This window comes from Phyllostomus discolor, chromosome 13, assembly GCF_004126475.2.
Source record: "Phyllostomus discolor isolate MPI-MPIP mPhyDis1 chromosome 13, mPhyDis1.pri.v3, whole genome shotgun sequence".
Taxonomy (NCBI): Eukaryota; Metazoa; Chordata; class Mammalia; order Chiroptera; family Phyllostomidae; genus Phyllostomus; species Phyllostomus discolor.
The window spans coordinates 12262009-12282591 of record NC_040915.2 but is presented as its reverse complement, the minus strand read 5'-3'; the positions used below and the strand labels follow the sequence as shown (position 1 = coordinate 12282591).

Sequence of the window (20583 nt, the reverse complement as noted above, 5' to 3'; positions counted from 1 at the left end):
CTCCTTTACAAACAATAGCTTAAAATTTTTAACTTACATGGTGTGTCCTGTATCATTGTCAGGATTCCATTCTGGGTAGCTTTAAAAAGACCAGAAAATTAACTTTAAAATAAAACTATCCTTTTCACAAAGTAGCCTTGTTTGGCCTTTAAAATAGAGATTACTTATTAGTAAAGTTATATGAGAGTCTAAGTGTTAAAAATATTACAGTTTAAACATGTTCGATATAGTATAGATATTGCCCAAAGAAAAATTTCAAAACTCCAAATTAATCCAAATGAACAAAAATAAAACAAAAACTTGTTCTGTACTGCTTGAAAATGTAGGTAGTTAATGCTAAAATTAAAGTTCTCCATTATTTGTTAAGTCTTAAGTAGGAAAAAGATTGTATGAGGAACTGGAAGTATGGGCTATATGGAGAAGGGAGGACCCAACAACAGGTTTTTTCTCCATTTTAAGTACCAAGAGCACAGTGTAAAGGACAGCCCCCAACAGTGCTAGGTATGTATGAAAATTGCAATTCCAGGACAATGGATATTGTGTGCTGCTTAGGTAGGGAGATTCTTCAGAAATTCAACTTCATTGTAGTGTAAAATCAGAAAGGTATCGCAAAACCAAAAACTACATCCAGAAGGCTTTTGCTTAACAACTATTTTGTAAATGCTAACGACCTTCCCTCTTTTGTATATTGGTATTTTTAGAACATGTATTATAGCTACTGAAAATATTCTATGTATCAAAAGCTATCTTAAAAATTGTTTGTATAAAAAAAGACTGATAATTTAGTGTAGAAATATTAAGTAACAAAGTACCACTATCACTGAGTCTAATATTCCATATAAGATCTCTTGTAACTAGCATTGCCTGGGCAATATCAACCATGCAGTAATAACAATGTGGATATTACAAGTAAATAACCAACTTCCAAAAATCAATCAATGGCCTGTTTCTGATTCAGGATTAAGGATGCTTTAAAGGTATTTCAAACTCCTACATTTCAAGAAGAAGCTGGCATCGACGACTGTGACTTGCTCCATTGATATGTTGACTCCACTCCTGCAGCAAAGTAAATTAGTAGAATTAACAAAAATAAAGCTAAAATATTTTTATTTGAACCATTCAAACTCTTAGGATGTTAATCTATATGCAATATCATAGGCTGTACAAACACCTGCACATTCACTAATCATACTGAATTTAAAACCATTTCTCCGAAGCCACGTATCTTGATCCTGCCCTCAAATACGCCAAGCACATTCTTGGAAAAACTGGATTAATTTGGTTAATATACTAATAGACTTGACAGGGAAAAGATACAGAGTTAATAAAGATCAAGAATAGTAACTGACCTTGAGATCAGCGAGACATTAATTTGTGTAGACCAAACTAAATTATTCATGTCATTTTAGAAATGTTTTTTTACATCACTCTAAATATGACAAAAAAAGTCACGCTTATAGCTACTTTTCTAGGAAACAGATGCTTTAAATGTGAACAATTAAAGATATAAGCTTTAATTTCATCCAGCTTTTGGGGTATGATCCAAGTATGTTACAGATATAAAAAGCTAAGATGATTAAACAGAAATGGTTTTTCTAAGGAAATGCTCCCCATTTATCCAAAAATTAAGCCCCCATTGTATTTAGCAAAAATAAAGGAGCAAATTTCAATGCCTGTTTCCAACTTTTAATGAAGGAAACACTGTAGTCAATATTTGCTTTTGGTTATCTTAAATTTAATGAAATTAGTATTTTTCCTATTTCATATATAAATGATTGATGTTTTAGGTAACATAAGAAAAAGTTGTTAGGAAAAGTAGGCTGTGCTGCATACTGCCTGGATTCCACTTCCAAGGTTTCACTTACTTGCTAAATGTGAATCCCTGGTACAAAATAAATTCACTGTGATTCAGTACTTTCCTTTGGTCTTATTAAAAGTAAATAATGAAAGGTAAAATGCTTATCAGAACAGTGCCAAGCACACAAAAGTGCTCAAAAAGCGAACTATTTATTACACTGCTTATAAAAAGGTATCTTGTTTTACAATACCTGCTTTTCAAGTATTACTGTTTCATAAATTCCCACAAAATGAGGCAACAACTTCTGCAACACCCACACTACCTAATACAATTATATTTGGAATATAAAACATGGTCAGGCAATGTTTTTAAAAAGGGTCTCACTTAGAGCTGAATTAAAAGAAGGAACCAAATTACAAGAGATGCTTTTTTGAAAAGCTTTAGATTTGTATCTTATAAATGGGATCCTAATTTTAAAAACTGCTTTATATTACAAGTTTACATACATCCCATGCCGTAAGACAATTAACTAAAAAATCCTGTGAGAGCACTAAAATGGAATATATCCACACAGAACAGAACTTTTCAGAACTTGAAGATCTAGCTCTCAAATCTAGATTGTCTTCTGAAAATAATGGCTATTAACTAAGAAATTCAAAGAGATCTCTCCAGCTGTCTCAACATCCAGATATTTGGGATATAAAAAGGTTTTAATTGTAAAGTAACAGACCACTGACTTGGAGACCATTTTTAAAATGGCTGTAAGCAGGGGCACCATAAAGTTCACAAATCCAGAAGAGGGATTAAACAAGTAATTTAGAATTTTCTGAAAAACATTCTTGAAAAGTAGTATGTTGGGAGAGGAGTAAGACAGCCTATTAAGGCATGCTTCTAATACACAGGAGATGGAAAGGGTCTCTAGTTGAACAGAGAAATTAATATCCAATCCCCCATGCCCTTTAAAGGTTCAAACTTATGCTAAGTGTGGCTGATCTTTGTAAATACTCAAGTACCAGAAGGAAGGCCAAGATGAAAGAAGCAGTTACAAATCTCCCAAGCCCACCCATACTAATCTTTATTACCACACCTGATCTTTTACTGTTTGGTTTAAGGTGAAGATTAAGAGTCAAAGGGTTTTTTGAAAACCCCTTTCTTTGGATTCTACATTGAGGTAATTCTCACATCAGACTAATAAAGAAAAGGATTCATAGTTTGAATTCAGAAGTTCTGTCAGAAAACAGTTATATAAAGATAGGATAATTTGGAGAAGCAATTCTGGAATGGCAGAATAAAGAATAACATGTCTTCTAGTATAATACTAAAAGGAAAAGTATGAACTCAAGTGACAAGACAGCGAAAGGGCAGCTTTCTTTAAGTGAAAGAATTTGAGGTTGTGTAGAAAAGCAACTTGACATTCTAAAATGACCTAGAAAGAAAGAAAAGCAACACCATCACTGAAAGTCACTTAAAATAGCAAAAATAATGATGACTAATTAGGATGTTTTTCACCTAAAAGTTTCTCGTTTCATTTTACTGTTTTGATCTGTACATTATTTAATGCTACCACTAAATGAAAAAGAACAGATTTTCCAAGTTATGCAGCAATACCAGAGAGCAGGATTAAATGTTAAAAAAATTTTTCATTATCTACTTTCACCACAGGAATTTTTTCTGAAGTCATTGTTTCTTTATCAGCTATCAAATAAAGTAAGGACCACTGCTACATGTGAATATTTAGGTGTTTTTTCCCCCCCAATAATGCAGGTACCCAGAAAACATCAATTATATTAAGGAAACTAGAATATATTGAGAATCAATCCAGGTGCTTACACTTCATAAAATTGGTCCAATTTACAATTATAAATTTTGTAAATAAAAGAATCAAAGGGACTCTACAAACCAGTTCTTAAATATTCCCAATACTAAGAAAACCAAAACTAGCCAGGGCCTTAGCATTTTACAGGTTAAAAGTACCTCTTGCTCTAGAGTTAGGGTACCTTACTCGAGCCCAAAGTTTCACCAAAATTTTTAGACTGTTCTATGTTAATTAGACCTATTTACTATCGCTTATTAATATCATTGTCCAGGAACTAGAAGTAGCAAAATTTAGAGAAAAATTAATCATATCTATAAAAGAAAAATTTTTTTTGATTCAAGTCCTCCCACAGCTTCCTTTTTTGTTCCTTTACTCAATTGATTTTCTATATGCAAGCAACAAGGTTAAATTACTGCTCACAGTCAGGAAAAGGGGACTTCTAACAACAGGTTTTGGTTCATGATGGCTCTAGTAACAAAGATTTTAAATCCCTATACTTTCATTTGAGACACTTTAGTGATTTTCCTTGGAATTTAGAGATCCTACCTGAAAACACCGATCAATATTGCAATTACTGCAAATAGGCAAGAAGTTAACAAAAATATTGAGTCACGCAAGTTTAATGAACCTCGGTTAAATCAGCTGCCATCAGATCTAGAATTTGAAATTTAATACTGAACAAAACCTAAATTCCATGATATACAACATAGTATTATCCAACAGATTTGAAAAAGACAATACCAGAAACACCTACCAAGCAAAATTTTCCAAATTTCTATGACTTTTGGATTCTGTCTTAAATGAAAATCTATGAACTTAAATTTAGTATTTAATGTTACTGATTTTGGTATGAAACAAAGAATAATATATTCCTTGTTTGTCTATAAAATATTTTTTGTATAGTACTTAAAACTATACATGAAGATTTCTGTAATAAATAAATACATATTAAGAATTATGCTTCAGACATTTTTAAAGTACTCTAAATTCAAATATAAATAGTCTCTTAGTTATCTGAGACAAAATACTAAAATACAGATTATGGAACAAAATCTCGAATGTTAATTTATGATTTAGTTTACTCAAAAAACAATACTCACTAAAAATTCCATTTAAGAGGAATAAATAAGAAATGACCTTTCCAGATGTTACTGTAAATTAAAAAAACCCATGTAACAGTAAGCACCAATTTCATGGCAGCAACATGTTCCTGTTAGTTAAATAGAATTAACTATGTAGCACATCAGGAAAAACGGATGGTCAGATAATAGATCAAGCTAGTAGAGTGCTATAATGCTGACTTTTAAGTCAACTGCACTGTGTATTGAAAAAAAAAATCAGAGAGTAAGTAAAATAGTAATGTTGCAAGAGAAAGGACAACATATTTAAAAGGGCATTTTGAAAAAGTTCCCATTTTGCCAGATGTGATAATTAAAGCAAAGGAGAATTCGATACACCTTTGTTTATTTTTTGCTCAAATGACTATACCAGAAGTCTAACCCTAAGTCAGAAAAAGAATATGCTTATGAGGAACATAGAGCAGGATACTGCAGTAGTCGATTTTCCTAAGTCTTTAAAGGGATAGATGCAGTATGTGATAATAAAAAGTGAGTTCGGAAGTATGTTTAAGAAAGTTGTGGAAAAGGAGAAAAAAAAATGATGAAAAACTCCAGTCATAGGTCATAGTATGAGAATTTGTGTTAAAGGGAAATTAAAAAAGGAAGAATGAACTAATTTAAAATATAAAACACACTGAAACACACACCAGGGCTCTACATTAACTCTTTCCCTGTAGCCACAGATAAAGAAAAAAAGAGAATTGTTCAAGAATCCATCTTTACCACATACAAATCAGCAATCAAGACAGATGGAGAGCTAAAATCTAGCATCCTGAATGGCAGAGTGCATTGACTGCAAAAAACCAAAAATGCTTATAACAATTCAACAAAGCAGACAAAAAAACTGCTTAAATATGATTAAGAAGAATATACTGATGCCAAAAACCAACAAGATAATCCGAGTGGATGACAGCTTTGTGGCCAGAAGTAATCTAGGCAGATTGTATTAATGTAAAGCCCTGGTTTAAAATGCTCAAAAAACAATTAACCTTCCAAATAAAGTGTTCTCAAAAGTATAAAAATTCTTGATCAACTCAGTGTCACCAGACTACAGAATTAGAGTAAAAGATATAGGTAAATACAGAATAGACACTACAATGTAAAAGAAATTAGAAGCATCTGTTGCATTAACTCACCTTATTAGAATGAACTGGCAAGTCACATATAGAGCACAGATGGGGATAACCCTTCGGTAAGAGTCCATGGAAGTCTTCAATATTGCTACTTGGAGGAGCGCCCCTCTTTTTCTCAAAGAGAGATCTCTCTTGTAAGGGGCCAGGACCACGTCCCATTCTCTCATACTCACTGTCAAATTTATGATAGTTATGCGAAGTCTCGCCAAAAAAGGAATCATCCCTACACCTTTCTCCATCTCTTAATCTGTCATCTTCATAATCCATTCTGTCATAATAACCAGATTCTTGAGAACGACTTCCATGGTCATAATCAAGCACTGGGTTGAGACTAGGACCACGATCATCAAAACTATCTCTTCTAAAGTGCCTTTTATCTTCCCAATCATCCCTAGGTACTCTGTATGGTGGCTCCCGTGTAGCAGATCTGCCATCTCTACCATAACTCAATGTAGGGCCTTCTTCAGTTCTCCTCCTTTTAAGTTGTAGAAGGATTTGGGGCAAATTCTCAGGAGTAATCTTGTCCTCTGGATAACGACTCAGTTCATCTAAGTCTCTAGCAGACAAACCAAAGCTGGCCAAAATGTTACTGGCCTGGTCTGCATCTCCACGGTGTTGAGAAGACAAAGGGAGTGGACCTCTACTTCCAATGTTAAATATAGACTGCAAATTATGGGAAGAAGTACTAGCAGAAGACAGTGCACTATGAGCTCCTTGTTGATTCAATGAAGAACTCATTCCAAGATTCATTAAACTAGCAAGGCGTGCAGTACCCTGGTTCATCCTTCCAAGAGATGCTGGCATACTTAAAGACTGGGTAGCAGCAGCAAGAAGGCCTATTCCTGCTGCAGACAGGTCACGCCCATGACTCTGCGCGTCCCTACCGAGAGATGACTGCTGGAATGACTTGGACATTGTAGAACTATCTCTTGTCTAGCTTATAGATTAAAAAAAATTTTTTTTCAAGATGGCCAAAAAGAAAGCTCAAACTAGAAAACTAGGTTAACTGTGCTTCAAAAAATGGTAACGCCAAGAAAAAGGATCAATAAGGACTGTAGAATCTTCTTCAAGCTGAGAACCAGCAGACAACTCTGTAGAAAAATAAGCAATTTTAGTCATAAATCCCTTTAAAGTAGATGCCGTTTTTTAAAGAAAAAAACTTATGCATCATGTTGATTAAAAAAAAAAAAACATTCAAGATCTCAAACTTAACAAGGAATTTATTATATTTCTTAAACAGATTCCAGATGTATGCAGAGCCTGCATATATTTAAAAAGTAGTCTTTCATGCTACAGTTTTACTGTTAAAGGGAATTTCATACTAAATTTAAAAACATTTCAATTGAAGGGTTAGATGTCTGAGTACATCAAAATTTTGGTAAAAATATAGATGGGACTCTTCCTTCAGAAGAATAAAAATACACCCTATAGTATGATGCTTAAGTTCTAGAAGACTAAAAACAAACAAAAAAAAATCAATGTCAACAAGTCAAAGATGAATCAGTCGTATTCTGCTTTAGAAAATGAGACCTATTAAAAGTATCAGAAAGAACCAAGTAAAATCACAAGTGAAGTTTAGGTGTCAAGTACCTAGTATAAGATCTAAGACCAAACACAATAGCTGAGATCTTTATACAGCAAAACCAATTTGAGGTGAAGACAGATGGGAAGAAAATTAAGTGACTTCCTACAGTTCAAGGATTTCTGCACAAATTTAGGCCATATAAACTGCCTTTTCACTGTCTACCCTATATTAGGCAGTGCTTATTTATTTTCTAATCTTACAAGGTAAGAACTAAGTATGGTGAGTATAGAAATGAGAGACCTCCCAAGGGGGGGCGGGGGGAATATAGGAAGTGTAGGTGATTTAAAGTGAAACTCCCCAAATTAGCATCCACCAACACTTACTTAATGCTCAGGGCTTCAGCACCTCTAGAGCTCAAAACACGTTAAAAAATGAAAACAAGATCTTGCTTGCGTGGACTTCTGGAAACTTTCCCCAAGAATACCCATAATCAACTGAAAAATTTAAATTCTGAATACAATCATCTAAGTCGTGCTTCTAGATGAAATTATTTTCATTTTCTTTCTTATTTTTACCTCAGAAAGTTATGTAGGAATTTGCAAAGTTATTTATGCATGATTCTCATAAAATTATTAAATGATGTACATAACAAATGGCCTTGATGAAACAATTTTTTATAACCACAACTACATACAGAAGTTGAATTGTTTGCTGTGGAATTCTATGTAAAGGCTTTGTTCAGTCAAGTTTTATGTTTGATCATTAACTTTATTAGTAAACAGGCAATAGTCAATAGCTATGTCTATTATGGAACCAATTCCACCAATGATAGAATAAAGCAAGGAAACACTGGACAAATACAGTGGTAGAGGAAGCACTTTTCAAAAAGGTTACAGGCAGGACTACATTTTACAAAAAGATGTAAAAAAGTTAAAAAGACACAGAAATGCTATCAGAGGTGACTGGATTACAGATGTTTTTGCACACCAAGAAAGATGAACTTAAGAAAGGACATCAAAGAAACTAGTTCTGGATGAGATCCACTATATAAACTATGTACGTTACGCTTTAGATAAGATTAATAAAAATAAAGACAAGAATAAGTGGACTTCTTTGGATGAAAGTTTCTTTGATATGTCTTATAAATGCCATACAGAAAAGCATTTGAAATACTGTGTAAAAACATTGGTAGGACCTTCTAAATTTTCATATATAGTTTATTGTAAAAGATCAAAACTTTTTACAGGGTTTTCAAAATCAGTATTTCAAAGTACCAATGTTGTTATTAATTACAGGTTTGCTCTTCATGTTATAGTCAAAGCTTTGTATTACTGAAAAGCTAGTTTTTAAAAAACTATTCTTTTCCCTTAGGGAAATTATACAATAGTATTATGATCATGTGTAATAAAACTTTTAAATTCACCACACTTTAAGAAAATGCTTGTTGGATTAGAGATCTCAATTACTTTTCTTTGTAAGATACAATGAAAACAATGGATCTGCAAAAAAGAAAGGTTAAGAGAAGGTAGAAGATAACCTTAAAACAGAAAATGGATGTCAGAAAAAGGGCAAGACAAAAAAAAGTAAATTCCACAACAACTTGCAATTTCATTAAGAATAACCTTAAATATTTTTGCTCAGAGTTTCAACTTAAATACATCCTCACACAATGACATGAGAGTAATATTACTGAAAAGAAAATCAACCCAGACCCTTGAAACACAATTAAACAAAAGTCTTAAGTGGCTTTTTTAAAAATTAGAACAAAGAAACTAAGAGAAATCAGACATGACAACACTGTTTAAAGAGCTTTTATAAAAAGAATTCCTTTAGCATCTTTGGTCAATGATAAACACAAGACAAGCCATTTTAAAAGGCTCATTTAAGCGAAAACTACCGCCTATTAGCACAATACTGGATGTTTAGTAAAGACTTTTAAGAGAGTAGGTTCTTTTACTGTAAGTTTCCCCCATAATAATAAAATTGCCTTTTCATAGTACGCTAAAGGTTAATAAAAGTTTGAAAAATAGATCCTTGAAGAGGATTCTAAAATGTAGTATCAAAACCTCATTTACCTATTTTAGAACCTTTCACTTACGAAAAGTATCTTCACTCCCAAATCATGAAAACATTAAAAAAGAAGGGTTATCATTATTTATAATTAGGCTTCACAAATGCCACTTACTACAATCTTATACTCAAATTCATTTTTTCTTTTAAAATTTTGTTTGTAGAAAGAGGAAAATTGAGGGAGGGAGAGAAATATCAATGTGCAAGAGAAACATCTATCAGTTGCTTTTCACATACCTCCAACTGGGGACCTGGCATGCAACCCAGGCATGTGCCCTGACCTGGAATTGAACCAGTGACCTTTTGGTTCACAGGCCTGCATTCATTCCACCAGACTACACCAGCCAGGGTACACACTCATATTCTTACATTTTTTTTTAAGATTTTATTTTATCTTTAGACAGAGGGGAAGGGAGGGGGAAAGAAAGGGAGAGAAACATCTATGTGTGGTGGCCTCCTGTGCACCCCCTACTGGACGACTGGGTCTGCAACCCAAGCATGTGCTGTGACTGGGAACTTAACCTGCAACCCAGTGGTTTGCAGGCTGGTGCTCAATTCAGAGTCACAGTAGCCAGGTCAAATTCTTAACAAGCTTAAAACTCATTTTCATAGACAATTCTATTAAATAATTAACCTAGAACTTAAAGCTAGTTTATGGACTAATTGTAAATGCTACTAAATATGCTAGCTTCATATTCCACATCTGAACAAATATTACTTGTATGCATAGTTAAGAATTAACTTTGAGTCAGTAACATTCAATCCTCCCACTCCATGAATAGTTAGCTATCTAATAATCTTTACTAGATTTGTCTCCAATTAAAAGAAGTGGAATACTAAAATATTTCAGAAAACAAAGCTTAACACACTCAGGAAGTTCATAAAGAACAAAAGCAAATGGTTATTTTCTCCTATGTAAAGTAATATTACCCTTTAGTCCTATTACTCATTCCTTCAGAGGGTTATTTATTTAGCACAATTACTAAAGCAAGCATAAAGACTTTAGTTCTTCAACAGATGTTACAAAAGAAAATCTTTAGCTTCTAAATTCAAAATTTTAAAATGCTATGTTTTAATGGAATCTACTACCATATGGATCTTTAGCTATGCTCTTAACTATGTGAATTACTTCTTTAAAACAACTAATTTTAAGATGACAGAACCATAAAATCTGTAGAGATATTCAGGAAAAAACACCTTCATGCTGACATGATTTTGACCCCTTTCACATAAAAACTTATAAGCACCAGCCAAAAAACTACAGTTTCTTACAGTATTCTCCCTTCTGAATTAAAAAAACACAAATGGTACAAGAAAATTTTCAGACTTCCCAAATGTTTATCAAGGTCAAACATCCTTGATTTGTTAACTTACTCTTATGAAAATATGCCAAATATGTTTAAGGAAGCAACCAACAATACCAATGACAGTAAAAATGCCCTAATGTGTCAATCATAGAGAGCAAAGATTGATCACTATTAGTAATTTCAAAGAAGCATCATTTAGAAAGGCAGCTGCTTAATTTTTGTCAATCACACACAAAAAAGCATTGATTCCTGTGGTCAGAACTTTTAAACCAAGCACCTTAATCATTTCCAATTAAAAGTACAGGGTTAGGCCCTGGCCAGCTACCTCAGGTGGTTAGAGCGTCATCCCGATATACCAATGTTACAGGTTCAATCTCTGGCCACAGCACATACATGAAGCAACCAATGAATGAATGGGTGGAACAACAAATCTATGTTTCCTTCTCTTTTTCAAATCAATTTTTAAAAAAAGTATATATTGCTAGTATCCATGAGAAAACTACTGAATGCACTGGAAATGGTGCCTGGAACTTTGCATAAAGTCAGGGTTAGGTTAATAATTCCTTCAAGTTTTCTTACTAATTTTATAAATAGTTTAACACTTTCCATTGTAAAGTGTTAGTAAATTTTCATTTTAAAGTTAGTGACCACCAATTATTTTCTCAATATATCTTGTAACTTTTATTTCACTTAAGGGTTTTTCAAAAACCGTATTTGAGGAACTGCTCAGTTTTTTATATAGAGCTTAAGCTACTTTAAAACCTTATACTTTCTTATCTACTTTTCAGTGCTTAATTTCATATCACTACTGCATACTTAACAGTGACTTAAAAGGTTTAAAAACTAATTTAAATAGTAAACCCCTTAGGAAATAAAATCTCAGCTCTATTATTTTTAGTTTTGTATAAATCAATACATGCACTATGTGCCTCATCACACAATAGGAAACATGAACATTATAAAATGTAGTGCCAAAAAGGCTGTAAAACAACAAAAATTAGTATTTTTAAGCGTTTTAAGATTATTGCTCTTAAACCATCTTATAGACCTGGATTCAACTTCTAGACCACTTCTTGATTCTTAGCTACTGATCAAAGTGTTGCAAAGTGTCTTCAGCTGATAAGATAGAAAATATGTTAATCAGTAGAAGGAATTCCTATTCAGACTTGGAATATTTTTCTTCTTCCTAGCTTTAAATTTTTTCCTAGTGACTTTCAATTAGACATTAAATATTTTATTATTTAAGCAATAAAGGAAACTAATTAATAAGCCCATACTACAGGATAGAAAGTTATTCCACTTACTGGACAATTTTGACTCTTTATTTGATCTGATATTACTAACACGGCTTACTCTTTTCTTTACTTATAAATAGCAAAGTTAGTAGTTTTTATCAAGACACCATTCTGCATACTTTAGATTTTTCCCTATCCTCACTTTATGTTCTACTTTCCTGGCTTCCACAAACATTTATACAACTCTTTGATTTGGTATATACTGAGATTTTTGGAGCTCACAATACCTTGATTTAAATCCTGGTTCTATTACAAAATACCTGTGTGACCTTGGACAAATTACTTGCTTCTAATATGTAAAATGGGAATAAAACCAATAACTATTTCATAAGAGTGTTAAGGTTTAATAAATTAATCTATATAAAATACCTAGAATGGTGTCGGTCACATGGTAAGCTCACAATCTATGTAACCTGATCCTCAAGACCAAGGAGAAAACAAACTTTAGAGATAAAAGGATTGACCAAGAGATATATGCATAAAGAGCTTATAAACCTTTCACTTGTACTGTATTTTTATGTCCCATCTATTTCTATGGAAGTCAGAATTCATATTTCAACCTTGTTACCAAACCTGAATCAGCTTAAAAGACCAGATTTAAAGATTGGTAGTAACTTAGACAAGTAAAATCAAGAGAGAAGTGAATTCTAGTTAAAGTAGACAAATTAAACCTCTACCGTCTTCATTCTCCATGCCAGTCTACCTTTAGAAATTGCCTTCTAATTCTCCAGAACAAAGTCCTTACCTCTCTATTTCCTCTGCCACAACCTTACTGGAGATCTTCAGTCCTGCTGCCTTTTGGGTGGCCTCTTGCATGCATCCATCCATGTTCAGATTCCAATATAAACTTCCAAAAACATCACTCATTATCTTCCACTCTCCTGCTTAAAAACTGCACTACACACCTCACTACTTACCACATGAAGTTCACACTATGGTTTTCAATGCCTTTCATATGCTGGTTGCCTCCTACTTACCTAAACCTACTTTCCACCATACACCAACACCTTATGAGAGAGGTCATTTTATGAGCAGTCACAGAGGCTGCTCATTACCTGTACAAATTATTACCCAGAATGCCTCTCTCCTCTCACATTTTCACTGCAACAGCAGATACTATTATGATACATACACTTATTTATTCTGCAACTGATTAACATTGAGGCTGTTTCCAGTTTCTGGACTTACCAAGAGGATTATAAAAATTTCTTGGTGTCTCCTGCTGTTTAAGTGTAAAACTGCCTCCTTCATAGTGCTTTTTCAGAATACCACAGTCCATACAAGGGCACAGTTAAGCATTAAAGTTATTCTGAAGTTTCACAACTCACAGCAAGAACACTTTAAGTACTGGGTTGGCCAAAAAGTCCACTATGTTTTTTCTGTACAATGGTTCTAGTAGTGCTTAGTTGTGTTTATTCAAAACAATTGTGTTAGATTGTATTGCGACAGCTGTCATATCAGCGCATGTTAAAAAAAAAAAACACAAAAATCAGCCAATTTTTTGTAGCCATTTTAATTTTAGAGATGAAAGATACAAAACATTTTGGCATATTATGTTTTATTACTTCAAGAAAGATAACGCAACTGAAATGCAAAAAAAAAAAAAAAAAAAGATTTGTGCAGTGTTTGGAGGAGGTGCTGTGACCGATTGAATGTGTCAAAAGTGATTTGGGAAGTTTCTTGGTACTGCTGAAATCTCGCCAAATACTTCTTTGCTGGGGGGCTGCTTTAGGCATTGGAAGATGTTTAGCAGCACCCCTGGCCTCTACCCACTGGAATCGAATAGCAGGAAATAGCCAACATATTCAAAATATCCAAATTAATAGTTATTAGTGAAAATTAAAGAAAAATGCCATTTACTTTACAGAAAAAACCTAAATGGACCTTTTGGACAACCCAATACAAATGTTTGTATTTACTTGTTATTGCTATTCCTTTTCCAACCACTGACTGCTCAAACACCCAACTTTAAAATTTCACACTTGGTATAGGTTCTTCTATACTAAAGGAAGATATTTAATATCCTAGTAATCCCCACAAAGGGGGAAGGGAGGAAGAAAAACATACAAATCACCTTGAAAAACGAGAAAGTTCTTCATTAGCAATCTATGATACTGCAAATTAGAGATCCTATTTCAGACCCTAATTTACTAGTTTCTATGCCTGCTGCATTTACTACCTGCCCACTATGACATCCAATACAGGTGGGTCCCCCCCAACCCTTGCTCTTCTTATCCAGCAGTGTATCGAAGAGCAGTAGCTGGGAAGAACTATACCCAGCCCCCACCATGGCATCATTTTTTGTTTTCCCGCTAATGGATTTCTGCCTAAGATATGTACCACAGGCTAATTGGGACTCTAGATCAAAGAGAATGTCAAAGATACGCCATTTTAAAAACTTTCAAAAAAAAAAAAAAAAAAAAAAAAGCAGCAAGTATTTTATATCAATTAGCCTTTAAAGAGACTAGCTTTTTCAAAATCTTAGTTGATCTAGTGAGGACTCACCACACAGCTACAAATTAAAAGAGGAAAACTACACCATCTACAACCTTTCACCCCCCCGCCCAAGCTGAGCATCCTCTATGTGAAAGCCAGTCATGTACACTCAGAACACGCTGCCACAAGTATGGGAGACAATGCAATTCTAACTAAATGAAGCATATAAAAAAAGATGTGCTAAGAACATCTAATAAATCCTTATCCAATTCTTTGGTTTTCCTTATTTGTAAAATAATTAATGGCTACGATTCATGTTGTAAACTAAATAGCATTAGTCCCAGTAATAGCAAACTTAGTATTTTAAAATAAGAATGTTTTCTGATTCCTATGTATGTCTACATATAATAACCAGAGTTATCTTACAGGACAAGAACTACAACTTTTTGTCACTTGTAAACTGCATTTCAGACTTCAAGATGCTGGCTCACTTTTAACAATTCCCAGCAAAGATACACGAAGATCCTTAAAACAAAACAAAACAAAACAAAAAAACACACGACAAAACTCCGGTCTTTTTAGCAGTTCTAACATTTACAAAAATGTTTCCTTTCCCTCCCTTCATTACAAAAGTAACTATAATTTGAAGAAATTTCAGAAAAACACAAGGAAATACAAATCACACAATGCCAACATTCAGAGCTTTGAGGTATATTTCTATTTTATGCTTATTTACACATTCCTTTAAATAACAAATCATTAAATATGCCATCAGCTGAGTTTTATTACATTTCCTTTTTCCCAATTTGTGTTATATTCCGTTATCATTTCCCTGTCATTACTCTCCCTTTATAGATGTATATTTACATTTGATAGCCACACAATAATGAATCTCCAAATATTGAATCTTTCAAGTTTTTAATATGCTTAGTAACAGATTAACATTTATGTATATAAATCTATAATTTCCTTGGGCTTCGACCTATAAAATTAATGATATGAACCACATTTTATCTCTAAAATTATGCAACACATTTTCTTTGCACTCCTCCATTTGTTAAAATGTTATCATTAACTGACTTGTAATATTATTAGTGTTTACACTTCCCTAAAAGTATTACCAAAATAAATGTTTAAAGACTCTTTAACACATTATATTCAGATGAAGGGTAAAAACCCTTAATTAGTTCAAAACGCTACATAAAAACAACCCCACTTACACACTGCTGAGAAGAGAGGTATGTAAAGATGATAAAAAGAAAATTTCCTGTCTGGGTAAAGTATACACTAATATTAGAATATAATGTTGTATGTAAAGGAAGATAAAGCACTTCAACACAAACATCATCTGGCTAAAGATTGCTTTTCCAAAATGTTACGTAACCAAGCAGAAAAATCTGAATGTAGTACTTCAATTGTGTGTAATTTTCGAGTTTGCAGAAACATTCTTACAGTTTAGTAGACACCGCAGAGCTTTCTCCCAGTCAGTATTCCCTGCCTTCTTGATTACTAAAACAATACTAATGTTGGAAAACTTACGTCGACAGACTTCATAGGTGACTAACCTTTGAGTTTTTAAAAGGAAATTTTATTCGGAACATTTAAGCCTTAGATATTATTTTTGCCCGCAGAGTAGTTTACATTTACTTAGAAAATTATCTTACCATTTAAAAATCTTCATCCAAGCCCTTTTCGACAAACAAAACACAACATCAATACAAAATCTACTACGACCTGGGAAATCAACGACTCTCACATTACTCCAGCGCACTTGAAAAGACTAGAAATTTCGGAATCTCCATAACCATTCTGGAAATATCTGGATGGAAAAACTGTTAACTGGGCCAACAGAAATATTCCACAGAATAGGGCCACAGAACAGTATAAACACCAAGGAAATATTCCTCTACGGTAAATGGTAAAAATCCCTGTAGAACACAAAAAGAACATTGCACAGCGCTGGCAATGAAAAGAACAAGGATGCGAAGGCTACACCACGGTACTCCAAACCCTTTGTCTGGAAACCGGAAGGTCCCACACGACTGGATCCTCTCTAAAGGGACCTAGGTTTATAATATTTTAATAAAGGAGAAAGGAATGTGAGGTGACTCTTTAAACAAGAACAAATCTCGTGCCTTGCAGCGTACTGCAGATGGCTTTACCCACGACGCAATACGAAAAACAAGCGTTAACGTTTTATTTTTCGGCCATTTTTAAGCGCTTGGGGGTGGGGAGGAATTGTTTCTGAGGTCCGGCTAAAATAGCGCGCGCATGTGCGGGCGGGGGGAGGGGGGCAGCGGAGTCTTAGGAGATACTCTGAGGCGATGGGCGAGGAGCAAAGGCCTTGACACCGAAAAAAAGGAACACCAAAAAAACACGAGCTGCTTAAACCGCCGAGCTTTTCAGTCTGCGAAATCCTCCATTTTGGGGCACATTTTCAGGCCCAAAGTGCAGAAAACAAAGCAAACATGTGGAACTGGCACTACCCAAAGACTTCACTATCTTAATTATCCTCCCGAAACGGCAGGCCCCCGGAGGACAGTCGGTCCCTCAGGCCTCCAGTGCTCCTCCCTTCTCAACGCGGCAGCTCGCGTGTAACGGGCTTGTCGACCCGCCCCCGCCCACGAAAAGTCCAGGACGCGGGAAGCTCAGATGATCCGCTGCCCTCGGCGTCCCCCGACTATACCACCGCACCCTAAGCCCTTGGCTGGCCGCGTGTCTCCCTCCGGGACCGCTCACCTCAGCCGCCCGAGACTGGTTGCGCCGCCACTGCGCTCCTAACATGGCGGCCGCCGATGAGGCGGCTCACATACGCAGAGAGGAGGGAGGCAGAACGGGAGCGAGCGAGAAAGGCGCGCCGCCGGCTCCCCGCAGCCCCTGTCGCTGTTGCTGCCTCCTCCCGACGGATGAGGAGAGCCCCCGGCCACCCCACCCCGATTCTTACCCGCTTAACGCCTACCTTAAGAAAAGGGAGAGGGAAAAGGAGAGCTACCTCTCTCCTAGCAAGCGGGACGCGAAGGCTCCCACAATCCCTCGCAGCAACGGCGCTGGTAAGAGGTGGCGGCGGCGGGAGCAGCCAAAGAATCCACTCTCGCGAGAGAGTTTGCCCCCACCCACCTCGGATCTCAGTTTTGCGCGCGCCAGGCCCCTCCCCCTCCCCAGCGTTCGCTCTCTCGGCTACGGTCGTTGTTCTCTAATCCTGGAGCCCGCCGATGGCGATGGCGGGAAGTAGGGAAGGAGCCTTTTCTCCTTCGGGTTCGAGACCCATTGACCCCCCAAAACCTTTTTCCAAACCCTTAAATTGCATGGTGTAAAACTTAAATAGGATATGTGTTAGAATCGAGTCGCGGGAGTCCCTTAGACCTGATTTCTATCCTCAGGTAATTTTGATGATTCACCGAGGAATTGTAGGAAGGCGACACCATTTTGGCTGGTTTTTACTAGCAGGAATTCTGTGTAGTATGGTCTTTTGAGACAGCGGATCCATCCGGCCGAAAAGACCGCCATCGCCAATTGGTGAATTTGACTAAATGTAAAACACTCTTAAGACTGATAGGTTCTCTATGTGCAAAGGAATAGCACGTGTGAAAAACATGTAGCGGACTTTGATAAATAGATAGATCTATTGATTGCATAGATAAATCTGAGGGGAAATAGCCCTTGCCCTGGTGTTTCAAATGCAAAAGCAGAGGGACAATCGTCTTTTGAAGTATGAAGTCAGTGAATACAAGTCCTGATTTAATAGCATTCCAATTTTTGTAATCTTAAGTGTGCTTGGTCAAAGTCTTACCTTTGAAAAATTATTCTGGGTCCACTGTGAAGATAGTGGAGGGGCATACATAGATGGAGAAGAATAGAGACAAGCAGAAAATTGAGATCATTTAGGACAAAAAGTAGTTAGTTTTGTTAATTTGAATGGATATGGAAGATGAGGGAGAGAAGTGTCATGGATGAATGACTACTCCAAAGTTAGCGGTGCTATTGAGGGGACAAATGGAAAATGTTTCAGCTGAGAAGACAACAGGCAAGTTGAGTCTGGCATCAATTTTTAAAGTCAGGAGTGGTATTTATGGGTCTTGAGCTTGCAGAAAAGGGTTTGTGTTAGTGGCAAATTTGACTTGATATAAATCAAGCAATGGGAGTTGATAGTGTGGTGAATGGAGGCCTTAGGAACAAGCCTTGAAAAACGAACTAGGTGGAGTTGAATGGCAAAGGAGATCAAGTTGGGAGGGGGGTTGGGGGGAGCAATAAAAAAAATTATGGCAAAAGAGAGGAGGCACATAAATTTTGCTGCTTTGACAGCCAAAACACATAAAGGACAAAATGATCGACAGAGTCAAAGGCCATCAAGGTCAGACTAAGACTGAAACCATCTCCAAGAGTTACGAACATGGGCATCATTCTTAACATTGAATTGCTTCCATTAAAGCAGGAGAAATCAGACTGGAGGTGCTGAAGTTTATGGGAAGCAAAGGATGAAAACTACCCAATGCAGAAGAGGCTGGTTATTAAGAGGCTGGTTATTAAGAGACTGGAGGAGAAAGCAGGGTTAAGGGAGGTTTTTTGTTTCACTGTGGGAAATTTTGGGCACACTTAGGTTGGCAGGAAGGGCATCTTAGGTTCGAATTGGTTGAAAAAACAAGGAAGAGAAAGAATAGTTCATAATGAATGCTCCTAAAACAATGGGATTGGAAGGAAACATGTCTTTACTGTAACAGTAAATACGTAGCAGATGATGCTGTTTTCACTAAGTCTGATGATATGGGAATTATAGTCAGGTGACTTCAATCTTCTGTGACTAAGTTTTCTGTTGAGAGGTCTAGAGTTGTACCAATGAAAATTTTAAGTAGCCAATGTGAAGACTGGAATTACAATCCCACATCTCCAGGTATGCTGTATGATTTTCTACAGGTTTTGAAAAGGCATTTCAAGGTGTGGGGCTCCCCTGAATAAATGTTTAAGCCCATACTGCATATTCATTCAGCTTTGGGATGAAATTTCAGGGGATCCTAATTCTCCAGTGAATCTTGGGTCTTCTACTCAAAAGCAGATATGCTTTCTACTTTGAGCCTTTTGATTACAACTTATCTTGGCTAAGACATCCCTTTATGTTGTGCCCAGTTCTTAGAGGAAAAGCTTTACTCTGCTGTTCTGGAGACAGAAGCAAACATGAATGCATCTTAGTTCAGATTTGTACTTACTTACGCTTTTGTATAAGGCTGTAATGCCATCTGGTGATTGTAAGAAGAAAAGTTGTCCTGGCTGGTGTAGCTCAGTGGATTGAGTGCAGACTGCGAACTAGGCATCGCAGGTTTGATTCCCAGTCAGGGCACATGCCTAGGTTGCAGGCCATGGCCCCCAGCAACCACACATTAATCCTCCCCCCTTTCCTCTCTAAAAATAAATAAATAATAAAAAAATAAAGAAGAAAAGTCAAACTTTTTCAATTGAGTATTTATTTAGAATCTGATTAGTGGCTCATCAACAAAAAGATACATTGGAAACCCAAAACAAGATTTCAGTCATCAAGTGCCTATTTCATGAAGGACACTGTATAAAAGTGGGGATAGCCCTGGCTGGGTAGCTTAGTTGGTTGGAACATCATCCTGATGCACCAGGGTTGCAGGTTCTGTCCTGGTTGGGGCACATATAAGAGGCAGCCAACGGATGTATGAGTGGGTGGAAAAACAGAGCAATGTGTGCTTCTCTCTTTCTCTCTAAAAATCAATTAAAAAGAAAAAAAAAGTGGGGATATGCCTTGGCTGGTATGGCTCAGTTGGAGCATTGTCCCTTAACTGAAAGGTTGCAGGTTCACTTCCTGGTCAGGGCACATTCCTAGGTTGTGGGTTCTTTCCCAGGTGGAGGCCTAAATGGGACGCAACCAATTGATGTTTCTCTCTCCCTTCCTCTCTGTAAAAGCAATGAAAAAATATCCTCAGCTGAAGATTAAAATATATATATATATATATATATATATATATATATATATATTTAAACTGGGGATAAAATGATGGGTAAGAGCAATTGCCAACTTGACCATCATGGTCTGATGGAGTTTGGACAAGGAGTCTGGCCTCAAGGTGGA

General features: G+C 35.9%; 1 protein-coding gene across 11 annotated transcripts in view; it reads right to left on the bottom strand.

Moving 5' to 3' along the window:
- The window catches only part of MATR3 (matrin 3), a 52832-nt gene that overhangs the window by 10412 nt on the left and 21837 nt on the right, over nt 1-20583 (bottom strand). For 4 of the 11 annotated variants that reach the window (XM_036013733.1, XM_028527212.2, XM_028527213.2 and 1 more), the window contains 3 exons: nt 5869-6956; nt 995-1056; nt 38-79 (listed from right to left, as the gene is read on the bottom strand). In XM_036013733.1, coding sequence (XP_035869626.1) covers nt 38-79; nt 995-1056; nt 5869-6780 — 1016 coding nt within the window. In that variant the 5' untranslated portion in view covers nt 6781-6956. Of the gene's footprint in view, nt 1-37; nt 80-994; nt 1057-5868; nt 6957-17237; nt 17593-20583 lie in introns of those variants that run through there. The other 7 variants (XM_028527206.2, XM_028527209.1, XM_036013736.1 and 4 more) reach the window with 7 other exon arrangements.